Below are 16,294 nucleotides of genomic sequence, written 5' to 3' on the forward strand. Positions count from 1 at the left end.
GTTTGAGAGAGGAAGACTGAGAGTGGGGAACGGGGAATGGGAATGGTCAATGGCGCTCGCTCCTCTTCTATCGCCCGAGACTACAAGGGCAAAAAGGACATTTTCTGACCCAGAGCCCACGTGCCAGACATCTTAATCGTCAAAAAACGGACGGAATGGGGACGGAATGGCACACGGGTATAGTCGAAGATAAAGTTGGGCACAGCGGTGCGAAACAACTTTTTAGTGGCCTGGTGGTTTGGTCCATCTTTCATAATGGCATACAGGTAAAAAGCTCCCTGATCTACCACTACCGACACTCATTCAACTATCCCCATGGGGCATTGGCATAAAGTATAACATTGGCATAAAGTATAAAGTATTAATACAACATATGTATGTGTATTGAACCAAATTAAAAAAATATAGGATGCACCTTATATGAATGAATTTACCGCAATCCATACCGATCCATGCAATAAAATACTAGCGACTCACATACCAAACGTTCCACAACCCCGATGGACTCCAAGTTTTTAACAAAATCAAGCCCGGACCAAACCAGAGTAGACCAAATCCAAACACCTGAGACTGCTCCAACTCGCCCCCAAATGTGAGCAGTCATATTTCATGGCTAACGGGCACCAAACTTCCACTGGGAAGGACACAAACAGATTTGGCACCGGGTGGATCTGCGTGAAACAACACCAACTACTCGGCTGGGGCTGCGTCAGATTTGGTTTCGTTCACTTTGCCAGAATCAGTTGACTCCGACTTGCCACTTCCCTCAGATTTGTCCTCGCTCACAGTGAGCTTCTCCAGCAATTCAGCCGTGGAAGAACCATCTTCACCTTCCTTGCCTTCGTTCTTTGTAAGTGACTCAGCAATCTCCTCAATCAACTCCTTGAATTTCTTGCAATCTATATGAGATCAAAGAGAATTGATGTCAGCATAACTTAGTGAAATTCAGAAAGTTTTTGGAAGACACGGTGACTACGGAACCTATAGAAGGAAAAGAAAATCGACAGTACAGATACATCCCTAGAGAGTATTTCACTCAACAGATGACATAGAAATTGACTACCAGAACAGAAAACACAGAACTATGCATCTTTCTAAACAGACAGAAATTGACTGCCAGAATAGAAAACACTACATGGTGTAACACATGAGATCGAAGTCATGTGATATGGTACCCTGATGTACTGTACAGATGCTAGACCGGTAGCAAGATTTTAACAAAACCCATTAATAATAGTGGAACTCAAACTATGAAGAGAAAGGCCACAAGCCTGCAACCAGAGGAAGAGCACACAACAGAAGTCTAACAAAGGCAAGGTTGTATAGCATGAAGAATGCCCTAAAATGTTTTCACTCATGATGTTGTAACTAACAAACACCAAGTAAGTTAGAAAGTTAACAAATATTTTGGCTAATTCACACTTCACAGAACTACCACCAAACCCTCTGGCAGTCACACAAAGCACACATGAGAACATGCTTATCAATGTAATATGATACCCTCATGTACAGATGCTACACAGGTAGCATGATCTGAACAACACCCATTAATAGTGGAACAAAAACTATGATCTGCAGCCTGCAACCAAATGAAAAATACACAACAGAGGTCTAACAATGTTGTCAAAAAAAAAACAGAGGTCTAACAATGTACTACCTCCATACCTAAAAAACCTGACGTTTAGACAGGAATTGTGGTAACCAAGGAGTGATTAATTAGGGGGTAATCTTCCAACTTTGCCCTTATTAAATAGCCCTGCGGGTATCCTATAATCAAGAAACTTTCGTAGCTTGATTGGTTTGTCTGGAGCAGCATGAGGCAGGCGGGCAGGGTTCGATTCCCCTGGCCCCCATATTTTTTCCTTCACTCACGATTTTGCATGGCACAGTGCGCTGAGGGCAGTCGCGAGAGGGTTAATGCGGAGAATTGAGGAGCCACGCGATTAATCCGCAGTCATACGGTCGCGAGAGGGAGGGGTAAACCTGTCCAAGACTTGCCCGCATCGGTAGAACGTCACCTTTCGTAACAAACCTGAGGAAGCCCAGGACGTCTATTTTAATGGGTACGGAGGGAGTATATCTATAGCACCACTAGAGTGCCCTAAAAAGTAACACTCATGACGTTTTAACTAATAAAAAATGAGCTAATTAGGAACTTAACAAAGATTTGGTTATTTCACACCTCACAGAACTACCACTAAGCTGGAGCTGACACAGAGCACACATGAGAACATACTTATTCATAAAGAGAATGTTGGTAAACCAAAGCTAGTGCCTACGATTGCCAGTAGGGAACTCAATTAAGTAAAATATGCACCAAAAAGAAGATATTGAGCAGTTGTAAAAGCCAACCCCTTCAAATATATAGAGCATCAATGAAAATAAAATAATGTGTTAGCATAATGCAAACGCAGAATGAACCAACCACACTACAGGTTGGCAAAAAGCACTACCAGACCATGATTTGTATATATCAATATGTACTTCAGGAACTCTACATGTCAAGTAGGCAACTGTCGCTATATAAAGGCTACATACACAACAATATGGCTGATCCATTTTACAATGTTGACCATGTGACATCTAGCTTGGGTATTTTTCTTGTGAACTGCTCAGGAATCCACAAACCAAGGAGAACGTTTTACAGGGAAAAAATGAAAAAGCTCTATGGTGTGTAAAGTAGAAACCTAAAACAAAGGCTTGTTAAAACTAAATGATGCAAACTGGACATAAGAAATTTCAGACAAAGAGCTGGTAGAAAGGTACTGTGCAAATATGCCACCATCATGAATAAATTATGCAGACAATAAACCCCGACAGGTTGTAATTAATTGAACACACCACCTGGCACAGAAATGATATGAAATGATCAAGCCTCTTTCAACCAACAGCCACAGATGCATGCCTAATAATAGTTCTCCTTAAAGAGCAGATAATGGTACATCATATACAGCGGTAGCACTAACAAGCTATCAGATTATTAGATCCCAAAGTTCTCAAAATCAATATCCAGTGCCAGTTCAGTCACCACATGTATTAGAATTTACTATTTACAACACAAAACAATTCACCATTTTATTATGCATAGAAGGCAACAAATCAAGCAACTCTCCTTTGTGAACACTCGACAACAATTATATCCACAAAACTGAAACCAAACAATGGTTAGAAATAAAGCCATATATAGATGGCAATTTCGTTCATGAATGGCTTCTTTAGCATCACTCGGTAGAACAACCTTGAACCTTTGAAAACACTTACTCAACAAAACAAGGACCTTAAACTCTGGTAAACCTATTTGTTTGGTCATTTTTAGTTCCAAGCAGCCTATAATCAGATTGTCAGCTTAACAACCAGGCAGCAATCTCAACCCCAGGCCTCCAGAATTGGATGCCTGAGATTCATGCCTGGACTAGGCAGCTTTGCCTGGGCTCAAACTAAATAGGCCCTAAAGATTTCATTTTAGAACACTGAGATATGAAGTTCAACCATATCAAACATGGGCATAACAACCAGGTAAACGAGATGGAGAACTCACTTTCTACGGAACCAAACCGGATGGCAAACATCTCCTCCTTAAGTTCGCCATCTGCAAAATCGGCAGCGTGCCAGACGCACGACTTGTCGCTGCCGGCATGCTCCTGCATTTTCGTGGTGGAGGCCACTGCACACACATCGCGGCATCAGAATCCTACTCTATGGGATCGACCAAAAGCTGGATACAAATTGTGACGGCGAGTTCCAAATAGATAGAAAGGGTACCGAGGTGGTTCGCGCAGATCTTAAGCGTCTTGGCCTGGCGCATGACTAGGCGGACCTTGCTGCTCTCCTTGTGCTTGAGAAGCTTGACGGTGCCCGTGCCTCGTTCCTTCCATTGGTTCCCGTCTTTGTCAAAACGGTACAGCTTCGCCTTCCTGCAAAAACCCAAATCAGCACCAAATCGAGCGGGGGCGGGCAACCGCGCGCAGCAATGAACAAGGAGGTGGGGAGGGGGGCGGCGCCTCACATGTCGAGCAGGACGTCCTCGTCCTCCTCGCCGGTGGTGACGGCTACCTCCTCGAGCCGCACGATGGGGGCCACCTGGGCGCCCGTGTCCTCCTCCTCCCCCGCGGCGGCGGCGGCGGCCGAGGCGTCCTCCTCCTCAGCCGCCTCGGGTCGCTCCACGACGGGCTCCTTGTCCGCCATGAGGTGAGGCGACAGCGGCGCGATTCGATTCGAAGAGCACGCGACGGCGGGGCAAGGGAGGGAAGACGGGTAGGTGTTCTCCAGAAGCTTTGGGAGCAGGGCTGGCTGCGCCTGCGGCCTGCGTGCTAGGGTTTTTGTGCGCGGAGGGGAGACGTAGCCAGCGAGGATAGACCCACTTTCAGAGAGATGGCCCACGCGGTAGGAACTGCAGTTTGCAAAGCAAAATCGGGGCTGTTTAGTTTCTAAAATATTTTACAAAGTTTTTAGATTTCTCGTGATATCAAATTAAACAATATATGTGTGAATCATTAAATATAAATAAAAAATTAACTAATTATATAATTCATCTGTAATTGGCGAGACGAATCTTTTAAATTTAATTAGTCCATAGTTAAATAATAAATATCAAATACAAACAATAATATTATAGAAGACAAAATCAAAAAAAATCGCCAACTAAACAGGCCCTCAGTTTCTTGCCAAGATACCCTCGCTCCGCATTTGGAGCTGCTTTTTTTTTTTTCTTTTTTTAGTTTGCTTTGGTTTCTTTGGGCGAGAAAGGATGGGCTGTTAGCCGAGTGGATGGGATTGATGATTTTCATCCCATCTTTCAGCCTTCAATTCCGGTTAGAATCGTCGTGTTTTATTGGACAATATCCCAAAATAAATTCGGTTGTCACAATTCAGCTATGGCTTATCAGCCACGGCCATTCAATAGTTGGGGTTTAAATGCTTAATTCTTAGCTAGGTCTTCAACCTTCTATTTTCGAGTTTGATTAAAAACAAAATCAATTTAGTGCTTCTTTTTAATCCTTTTTGTTGTCAAATTTGGTAGCAAATGTTGTGTAAAGCTGTGTTAGGCCTTGTTTAGTTCGCAAAAATTTTCATGTTTTTCCGTCACATTGAATCTTTAGTCGTATGCATGGAGCATTAAATATAGACGAAAATAAAAATTAACTGCACAGTTTACCTGTAATTTGTGAGATGAATCTTTTAAGTCTAGTTACTCCGTGATTGGACAATGTTTGTCAAATAAAAACGAAATGCTACAGTAGTCAAAAACAAATTTTTTTGCGAACTAAACAAGGCCTTAGTTGAACAATTCCATGGCGTTAGCCTGCCATACGTTTGGGGAGATATTTTATACTCAATCCATTCCAAATTGTAAGTCGTTTGACTTTTTTAATATCAAGTTTGACCACTCGTCTTATTTAAAGTTTTATACAAAATATTACTTTTTTTGTTGTGTATTGGTTTATTAATAAAAGTTCTTCAAGAGTGACTTAAATTTGACTATATTTGCACAAATTTTTTTGAATAAGACGAGTGGTCAAACTTGGGGTAAAAAAAGTCAAACGACTTACAATTTGGGATGGAGGGAGTACCTTTTTTCAAGCGTCACTTGGTTAGAACAACATGACCATCGTGTAAAAGAGCCTGTCGATCTCACTAAGAAGACAATCTTCAATGGTATGTGTAGTTTTTTTTTACCTTCAAGGTACGTGTAGTTGTAGGTCTTGATATGTGCATAGGGGTATATGCGTGTGTTGATTTGTGAGTTCGCACAGGTTTAGGGTGTGTTTGGTTGGGCTGTGACTTTTGAAAAAGCTACTGTGAGCTTTGAGCTTTTGAAAAGCTGCTGTGGGATGTGGGCTTTGAGAAACTCAAAAGTCATTTCGTTGGTCACTCGTGGCTTTTGAAAAAAAACTAAACGGATCCCAAAAGTCAGTGAAAGCAGGGGGTGAGGTGCTTTTGGATTTGTACTACGAGAAAAGCTGCTTTTGGGCAAAAGTACTTGTGGCTTTTGGGCCCTTTGGTTGGCTTTTGGCTTTTACAAAAGCAAAAGTAGGTTCAAAAGGCCAACCAAAGAGACCCTTAGTATAGTTGTACCCAATGAGGAGATGTAAAAAAAAGTCAAAAACGGACAAGCCCTTTGACTAACAGTTTTTTATAGCATTTGCAATTTGAAAGTAACAAAGTCTAGCATTAGTATATGCCATGCTCTTATCATAATAACAATAATCATAGCAAGCATAGGAATATATAAATTCTATTGGATGAATGGATTATTGAACCATATTTTTTCAGTACCAATGTTTGTAAATAGGTTGTCTATAAAGCAAGAAAAATATTTGGATAGTAGCTTTCGTACTTTCTATTTAGTCCTTGTTTAGTTACATCCAAAAACTCAAAATTTTTCAAGATTTTCCGTCACATCGAATCTTTAGACACATGCATGAAGTATTAAATATAGACAAAAATAAAAACTAATTGCACAGTTTAGTCGAAATTGACGAGGCGAATCTTTTGAGCCTACTTAATCCATGGTTGAATAATAATTACCACAAACAAATGAAAGTGCTACAGTGACGCGAAATTTTTCGCTTCGGGAACTAAACACGGCCTTAGATAGCCTGTGTACACTCGTCGACAACATCAACTAGGATACTGACGCGAGCTGTGCATGGTCCACGCACTGGCCGTCTATGACGCGCCTTGTGTCGAGCTAGCCCATGCTCGATCCTCCGAGCAGGTGCAGAGGTGCGTGCGGTAACGGACACTCAGCCATTTCGTGCGCATGTGAACGATGAGACCCAAGAGTGGTGTTGGCTAGTGTAGCTGCGTGCAGGCCGGCGGCAAGGGCAGGAGGTCTTTTCACATGCCCGTGCCCATGACTTGGATAGCCACACGTGCAATGCCTAAATCCATGGAGTTTTTATTGTAGCGGTGGCAAAATTATAGACATACAAAGATAGCAATTGAGCTCATGCCAAACATAAAAGTGGCAAATAATTAAATATCCCCATCTCAGCAGTTGGCAGGGCCTGTTTGTATGGAGCCCTGACCCTAGGACTCTCGCCCAGGCAGGTGCATCGAGCCCCAGGCGTTCGAAATCGAACACTGGAATGCCAGCTCTAAAATCAAGCGATGCCTGACCCAGGCAAAATTCCCAGGGTCCAGAACCAAACAACCGCTAAAATCCCAATGTCCACTGGAGTGCGTTGTTCATGCAACCACTAAAATTTCCAGGCTGGGAGCTCTGAAAAATCCAAAGTCAAGGGCGTGAAGAACTGATAACCAACGCTGAGCATGCCTCGTAGATAATTCACTTTGTGCCATTAGATGCGATAATGTGCAGCAGGATGCTTCATTTCTTAAGACACTAGAAAAAGTACTCAATTTTTTCCACAACTGAATGTAATATAACACCATCAGATGCAGTGAAGAAACAAGAAAAAAGGCTGGAGGCAGTAATTCCAAAAATCAGAATTATTCTTGGCTTGCACCGTTTGTCGCCTCCATGGGATCTGCTTCTGCTGCATCTCCTTTCTTGCCTATTCATGAGGAAACAAACAACTAAGTACAAAGAACTTTACAAAATAAACAAGACAAAAGGTACAAGAGTTGCGTAACACAAAACATATAAAAAAAGTGTGTAACTAGTTTATCAAGAGAACCAAATAAGCATGCAGCTCAGGAGCAACAAAATAATGAGCATTGTGTACTGTGTACATGGGACAAACCTTTCTTCTTCTTTCCACCACCCTTCTTCTTTGATTTTGTCCCCAAAGCAAGCCATGCCTTTATCTCAGCATTGTCTTCAATGGATTTTGTGGGCTTTAACTCCTGTAGCGGATGTGATGTAATCTTATCTGATCCATTGGGCATCAGAAGCACAGTGAACTTTATGTGTGCAACAAGATCACCTGCATGATGCAATCACTTAATATGATGTCTCTTACAATAATCCTATAGGTCTGCTGATATTAGAAGTTTGAAGAAATTGCAAATAAGCACATAAATCAATATGCACCACAAGCCCCCAAACCTTACAGGAGTTTCTATAGACCCAAAGTGAGAAGTTATGGAATGTTGAAAAACGAATTCAAGCAGTCCAGTGATTATATTGAGGGGAGTAGTCTCTACCTGGCTTCTCATGAAGTACAGGGTACGGCTGCAATAGCTCATGGTTCATGCATTCCACCAAGCCTAAGCGTGCACGCTTCTCTTCTAATGCCCTATAGCAATTCATAAGCTCATGTTTCAAAAGACAACAAAGTAAACACCTCAAAACTCAAAATCCGTTGTGAAGTCACAAACCTAGCAGTGAAAGGCATGATTGGGAATTTCTGGCTGATCTCACTGAAAATGAACCTTGATGCTTTCATCTTCAAGTGATAATTCTTGTCTACAGCCCTTTTGTAGATAGTGGTCTGCTTCTCATCCAATAACTTGGGCTGCCATGAATATTCAACAAAAAGTGATCAAACAGAGAGAGAGAGAGAGAGAGAGAGAGGGGGGGGGGCATCATATGAGAAAAAAATAATTCTTACCTTCCCCTCCCCAGTACTGGTGACAATATCGATTGCGTAGACTTCATTTTCTTCAAATTCAGCATCATCAACCTTTGTATCAGCATTGGAGACACTGAGCACCACTTTGTTACCATCAATCACAAATTGTTTCAGTTGATGGCTAAGAACACCTTCCACAATTTTGCAATCATAAGCAGCAGCAACCTTCTGGATTGCTTCAGTAACATCCTTATTCTGAAAATATAAAGAGGGGATCAGTAATGAAACAAACAAATCAGTTCACACCCACAAAATGAGAAAGGAAATACTTAGTTAGGTTGCCACTTCAAACATCTTTCAAATATATATGCTTAGGGAGAAGGCAACAATGATAAATAAAATATAACCTGTGAAAGAAAAAAAAAAGCTTAAGGCTTTGTGAAACATTTATACCTTCTTCCCAGGTCTCACAAGCCTCACAGCAACTTCTGCTGCTGTGTTGGCAGCAGCAAGAACATCAGCTGCTCTTCCTGTGACAGGCCCACTTGTAATTACATGTGTGTGTGCCACCACAGCGATAAAGCCATCAATATGACAGCCCATATCACTGCAAAAGGAAAACAAAATTGTTGAGGCCCACAGCAATATCTGCAAAAAGGCATTATAAAAATAGTTGCAGCAAGGCAATTACATTTTAACCATATCATTTTCTTCCAGAACTGCATCATCTGTGGCAAGCGGTGAGAAGTGGCAGACTGTGTTGTTCACAGATACACAGGTTGGGAAAGCAATGCCCCTTTCAATCTTCCTCTTTGCATTCTTGTAGACATTCCCAGTTTGCCTATTCCCAACAATGAGCCCAAAGTAAGGATGCAAATTAGCAATAAAGTAGCAATCAAGAGCACTAAGACACAGAAAGATTTATTACTCTCTTATGAAAGAGTCACCCTTCTCACAAAGGTCAACAATCTTGGCTTTTGGTTTGCACTCAGACACAACCAGCTTCAGAGCATCTGTTGCAAAGGTGATAAAACACTTTAGCATTTCATTTCTGATATTAGTATGCATCATCAGGCCAAAGTAAGCAAAATTACTATCAGTTTAGCATTTCATTTCTGATATTAGTATGCATCACCAGCCCAAAGTAAGCACAATTACTATCAGTGCACTTCTTGAACAAATTCAACATACATACAAAATAGATAACTGATAAAACTTCCAAAGAAAATGGGGCAATCAAAGTGGGGCTAACATCCAAGTAGAAGCCTTCTCTGCAATCCAAAACCACTGCTACCACTATAGACATCATGGTCAATATGAACAGCATTTGACATATCAAATTCCGCTTCTCAAAACTGTAACGGGAAATTCATTTACTCACCCAACAGCTAACTCCAGCTACTACTAACAATTCACAAAGACCGCCAAACATCTAAATTAAAGAACAGCTAACAATTAACAAACAGCAGCGGCAATAAATACTAGAAAAACTAACAATCTCCACGTATGCTGCTGGACCGCAGATCAACCGCAAGGATGGGTGATAAGGTTAGAAGGGGGCGATAAGGCGAGGTTACTTACTGTTGAGGATTTCGGCGGCAGCCTTGTACTTAGTGACGACGTCGTTGGAGGAGAGGTCGAGCTCCTTCTCCTCCCTGACCTCATCGTCCGACGACATCTGCAGCACACACCAACACTCAAAGCGATCAGTAATGGCGAGAAAGTGACAGGAACCAAACGGAACAGGTCCAATCGAGCCCGAGGAACATGTAAGGGGACGGAAAATACTCACTGCTTCAATCCGAGGTGGAAGTCGGCGGCGGTGGGATGGAGCCCCGGGACGGCGGAGGGAGTGGTGGTGGTGGTGCTGTCGGTGACGGTGGCGGCGGCGGCGGGTGAGAGGTTTAGGTTTAGGGTTTGGGCTCGAGAGGGGAATAGAAATGTAGTGAGGCAGCCAGGTCGGGTGAGGCGGCGGCGTCTGTCTAGGGCTTAGAGGGGAGGAGGGCGTATCACTGACCGGTGGGTTCGGGTGATGGTCAGTGCGGCGAGTGGGTCGCTGAGAGGTGGGACTGGTCCTGGGCCCTAGCCTCCTGGGCCGTGCCGCGTGTGGGGCTGGATAAGACTTACAGGTGGGCCACAGGCCACAGACGGTGCGGGGGACGCTTGGACCGCGTCCCGTCTTTGGCTCATTGCGCAAACGTGACGGAACGGGGACCGGGCACGGAAAAGGTAATAGTCCAATGCATATTGTCTGTTCGTACTAGTCGAATTTGTCACTAATTCAATTGTGTTTTTTTTCATAATAAATTAGTCAATAATATTTTTTGTCATGACTTATCAGCTAAATAAACAGTATTTGAATAGACGGGAGCGGAAATCAAACTGGAAAGGTTATCTGTTCATCGATGGAATCATTAAGAATTGGTTAAACCACCGGTTCAATAGTTTTAGACCAAATAAATTAAACTACGTAACAATACTTTAAACGATGCAATATAGTGACATATACAATAAATAATTAACGAAATATACAAATAAAATGATATAAAATACAATTAGCGAACCAGCTTCCAACTAATCTAACTACAAGACTTTTAGCGCGAAGTCAGTGTGTGTCTATTGGTAGTCCTCAACTAAAATAATATGATCGTCAAAAGATAATAAAACAATAGCATTTCATAGAAAGGTCTTAATATAACAAGCTTCACAAATTTGTGCTCCAAAGTTGTGCTTACAAGATATGTGGATATTGCATATGAAAAGATAATATATGGAGCACATACAATTATACAAATGGGTGCAAAAAGGACTTGAATATTAATTAGAATTTTCATATTGCAAAACAATCTCAAATGATGAAATAAAGTACTCCCTCCATTCCAAATTATAAGGCATTTTAAGAAATCTTGAAAAGTCAAAGTATCTCAAATTTGACTAAAATTATAGAAAAAATATAAAGATTATGAGATCAAGTGGATATACTATGAAAACATAATTAATGAAGAACCTAGTGATACTTACTTGGTATCATAAATATTATTATTTTATTACAAAAACTTGGTCAAACTTGAAATGCTTTAACCCTCCAAGATTCTTAGAATGACATATAATTTAGAACGAAGGAAGTACTTTTATTACAAAGAGCTCATTGAGTTAATCGAAATAAATATATTTTTTGCTTAATTTGAACTCATGTGAAAAAAAATTATGAACTTTTGAATTTGACTAGCAAATATGTACATACATACTGGAGGCAATAAAAAGCTATTGAATATCGATGGAAAATAAGAATATAAATGCCTAGAAAATAAGGCATCGAATATTCATGAAAAATGAGAATAACAATGTTATATGTAGCTATTTCTATTTTATCTTTCTATAAAATTTTAAAACTATAATTTATCATATAATCTATACCTTCCCCTTTATTCTTATACTCATCTATTTGATTCCACAATGCCCCACGTCGTCAGTTTTTGTGGTCATACAATCTCTCATCCACGCCCAGCGACACACTGGCCCTGATCCAGGGTTAAAGCTAATTTGCGCTAATTTACGTTCAACTAGTCGGCTAGAGGTAGTTTTTTTTGCAACTAGCCCACTTAAAAAAACTATCCCTTCAAAGTGATGATTATTTCGATGAGTTCTGCTTGGGCTCATATCAATTTCTTTTTTCTCCAACTCAGGCCACACGGGATCGAGCTTATCCTCTTTATTTCTGGCGATCGATCCGCCGCACCGATCTGCTGTCGTACTGATCAGCCACATTTATTTTCATTCTAACCCTTACATCCAAACACGTCTTCAGCTAGAGCTAGTTTAGGTCTAGTTCTGGAGTAAAAACTAACTCTAACCTTCACTTGAGCTAGAGGATCCAAACACGGCCACTGTCTCCGCAGAAACTTATAGGACACCCCACTACCACGAAGAGAAGAAACAAAAACTCGGTTGTGTTGTACGCGTGCCACCACACCGCACTGCGCTTCTACCCCGCAGCTGTAGCCCAGGTGACCTTGTTGCGCTGGTTGGATGCCACACCCTCGACCGCCGATGAGTCACTGTCGACATGAGCACGAGAAGAAATACGGAACAAGGACGCCGAAAGGGCAAGCCCTCTGCCAGTTGTTGCCCGATGCGGCATAGGTTTAGGCATTGTTTAGTTCATCCCTAAAACCAAAAACTTTTTAAGATTTTCCGTCACATTGAATCTTACGGCACATGCATGGAGCACTAAATATAGATGAAAACAAAAACTAATTGCATAGTTTGTCTATAAATCACGAGACGAATCTTTTAAGCCTAGTTACTTCATGGTTGGACAATGTTTATCAAATAAAAACAAAAGTGCTACAGTGTAAAAATGCAAAACCTTTTTGATCTAAACAAGGCCATAGCAGATTGCTTAACGAAAAGGCAAAATACGCCATGACCATATGTTGACGCCTTCCATGCACCCGTCTTCTTCTTCACGGCGTGTCTTCCGGCACGACAGTGCACCCAATCCCCTCCACTTCTCCCTGTCTCTCTCCGTCTCGCCTTCCTCCTCCAATGCCCCAGTCTACGCGGGCGACCCCGACGGCACGCGCGAAATGCGAACGGACCCCGGCTCACCAAACACTGCTTCTCTGGGTTCATGGCGCCGTCGTCCAGGGATGAGGACGTGGCACTCGGCGGAAGCCCGGCGTCATCTCCGTGTTCGCCGACCTGAGATGCACATGCACACCACCAGTTCCTGCGACTTCCTGCAGCAGACGACAGCCGTCAAGATCCAAGACTCCGCTGCCGCTGGTCCCGCTAGATGTAGCAGCAGCAAAAAAAGGTAAGGCCGCCGCCAGTGGCGGAGCTCGTCGGTTTTGACGCCTAGGGCCACTTGCCACTGTCAAACTATTTTCATGTCTAGTCCTCTTTATTATGCAACTCTACAAAAATTGTCTTAATCAATTAGTTAGTCAATAGTTCTTAGAAAGGGGAAGAGTTCAACCTTAAAGTAGAACTTAGAATCGAAATGGGAAAAAATTACCAAGATTCAGAGCAGCCAGCATGAGAGCAGGACCCCACACGATCACGCTGAGATGAAGAGAATTGAGATGTCAGCCCCAGCCTGCCGGGTGCCAACACGGGGTTGCCGGCTGGCAGCCGTCGTTCGCGCTCGGCTTGCCGCAGCTAGTTTAGGCCACGCGTAGCCAGGCGCCAGGTGTGTGGGTGCGTGGGGTAGTTTGGTAGAGGACCATGGCGGCCAGTGAAAGAGCGCTAGGGCGGATCGACGGCCGGCTATGCCGCTCACGATAGAGTTCGACGGAGAGGAAGCATTACGGCTAAACGGGGACAAAGAATGCCCACGAGTCCTGCGCTCTTCTCTCTGTATTGGGCTGCTGGACCATACTCTCTACTATAGGGAATATTTGGGCCACGCCTAGGGCCATGGCCCTACTAGCCCTAGGCCCAAACCTGCCCCTGGCCGCCACACCCGCCGCCAACCCATAGTCATCTCCTATGTGTTAGTCCAATTCCATCTTCTATTCACAAATGGCTCACTCATGGATGATGCACACCACGTGCTCGATGATTTGCCTCTACAGCAAATAAACATGCTCAGGTTCTTGCGGCAAAGAAAATGGACATGGTACATGGACCCCTTCTGATGTACAAATCCTTCATTAGAGTGTTATTCAGTGAGAGTGGAACCTATGACACTATATATGCTAACGGCCTTGGTTGGGATTTTTTTTGTGATCACCTGCCTGGTTGGGATTGTTAAGATCTTATACTTGCTTAGTTGATTTGGTACACCCATATTTTGAACTCATTAGTGTGTGTTTTATCTCTTTTTTGGCACCTACATCAGCAGTTGATTTGGTGGTAATTTACTCTAACAAAGCAATACACAACCTGTGGCTTCGACCAAGATTAGGATGACAGTTTACAATGTCCCGTATACCCTGAACTGATCTATCTGCTATTACTTTAACTATATACATTGAAGAGTTGCAAGTTCCCACTGTAATGCACAGTTTTGTTTTCCAATGAGCAACATTTGCTTTGGAAATTTATAAGCGGCAATACTCTATAGCTTTTGTTCAGTGTCAAGGTCAATTTGACATTCTTTTATGTCAGATGTATCAGTCAAACTCTGAGCTTATGTTTCTAATCTTTGCCATACCATAATCTGAAATTCTGAACTTGCATGCGTGTAATCTAGCATGATACAAGCCCTGCAACATCTCAGGATCAAGAGGTATACAAGATGTATTAGAAAGTATGTGAAGATGAAGAACCCAGGTTTCAGAATCATATATATGTTGAGCCTCCGGAAAACTCACAAGCAGACAACTGTAGCAAAAGAAGTAACCGAAAACCAGACAGGACTATTTCTCCTTTATCAATCTATTGCCAACATAACAATGCCACTTAATTACAATTAGGATCTAAATTAGACACTTTCAAAGTAGATTAACTGAGATCACAGGAATCTTATCCCAAGACGTTTACTGTGTCTTATTATTGGTTCAACTTTTGCTGTGCTATGGATTTTCATTGATTGGAATTATGGCAGCTTGCTTCTGACTTCACTCTGGGTGTTTTCTGATCTTTTGGCGCTTAGGCTCCGAGCATTAGCATTTGGAGCACCATGGCCAGGTCTCCGGTTGAAATTATAACGGGTTGGGTTCTAAATTCTAACCACAAGTTGTTAACAGAGGGACTGGCACTTATTAGGAGAATCGTTAGATTTTTCTTTTCCAGAAATAGTGCCTGCATGTGTTATATATTGCCTGCACCTGGGGGATAGTTTCCGACGACTGCCCTCTGAATAGCAATTTTCTACTACCTCAGATTTCAGGTCCCTCCACTCCTTTAGAGTGGTCCTGACTCCTCATGCTCTGTAACATTTAGGTGGTAAGTTCAGTTTCTTCATCACATGCTAAAATACGGCACAACTATATAAAAGTATGGAAAGTATGGGTTGACAACTAAAATTCTCCATTTTGTGAAGTTGTCAAAATGTGGAATGAACTTCACAATTGTGCTCCTCTTGTCGAGACGATCAAAAAACATATATGGAACATCTAATTCAAAGGCTGGATGAAGAAGTTATGTCCTCAAGAAGATGCTCCGCTATTGGAAGTTCCGACCCGAGTCGGGAGTTCTGACTCACGTAGGGATTTCCGACAAACGTTGGAAGTTCCGACCCGACTTCCGACTTGACTTCCGGCAGGCCTAATAACTGTTCGGATCTGGCCTTCGAGATTCCGATCGGAACTATTTTAAACTCGTGGAAAACTAGGAAAATATGACTTGGGAGGTTTCCTACTGGGATAAGACCACCCCCTATATATATGAGAGGATCATGGCCGATTGAGTTCTGCTCTATCCAATCGACAACAAACAAATCAATCTACTCCTTTACCCCTTTTCTCCTCTCCTCCAACCTCCATACTGTTCATCCCTTGATCCGACGACCAAGGATGGCACCCTAGGCTCGCCGGCCGACCTAGGGCAACCCGCCGACGTCCTTGCCCTGACGGAGTCTCTCCTAGGCGAGAGCTTCGACAGTTTCTTTGCTAGTTTGTCCGAAAACTAGCTGGTTCTTCATCACACAAGTATGTTGGTTATCCTTTGGTGATTTGCTTGTAAACCTCTCCATTTTTCACCACGTAAGTGTGAGATCCTCGCTGCGTGGAGGAGACGACAAAATGGTCTAAGTAGTAGAGTCGTAGCATACCACACCGTACTCGAGGCCAATATTACCGGCGCTCTCACCCAAGAATTCACCTTCTTGCTGGGAGCTAACGATCTGGTTACCCTGCCCACTGGCC

The 16,294-nt window shown here is 42.6% G+C and overlaps 2 protein-coding genes across 2 annotated transcripts; both read right to left on the reverse strand.

Annotated features, from left to right (window-relative positions):
• On the reverse strand, positions 362-4,360 carry LOC8083752 (ran-binding protein 1 homolog b). Its single transcript, XM_002440881.2, has 4 exons — positions 4,007-4,360; positions 3,763-3,914; positions 3,539-3,664; positions 362-899 (listed from the first exon to the last, which is right to left on the reverse strand). The coding sequence occupies exons 1-4, from the start codon at positions 4,183-4,185 to the stop codon at positions 691-693; spliced, it is 666 nt and encodes a 221-aa protein (XP_002440926.1). The 5' UTR covers positions 4,186-4,360; the 3' UTR covers positions 362-690.
• LOC8083753 (ERBB-3 BINDING PROTEIN 1) lies at positions 7,261-10,454 on the reverse strand. The gene is made up of 10 exons (XM_002440882.2): positions 10,273-10,454; positions 10,062-10,158; positions 9,409-9,493; positions 9,172-9,321; positions 8,934-9,087; positions 8,520-8,735; positions 8,287-8,423; positions 8,113-8,204; positions 7,710-7,892; positions 7,261-7,520 (listed from the first exon to the last, which is right to left on the reverse strand). Exons 2-10 carry the CDS (start codon positions 10,156-10,158, stop codon positions 7,456-7,458), a joined length of 1,179 nt encoding a protein of 392 aa, XP_002440927.1. The 5' UTR covers positions 10,273-10,454; the 3' UTR covers positions 7,261-7,455.

The sequence above is a fragment of the Sorghum bicolor genome, chromosome 9 (genome assembly GCF_000003195.3).
Source record: "Sorghum bicolor cultivar BTx623 chromosome 9, Sorghum_bicolor_NCBIv3, whole genome shotgun sequence".
Taxonomy (NCBI): Eukaryota; Viridiplantae; Streptophyta; class Magnoliopsida; order Poales; family Poaceae; genus Sorghum; species Sorghum bicolor.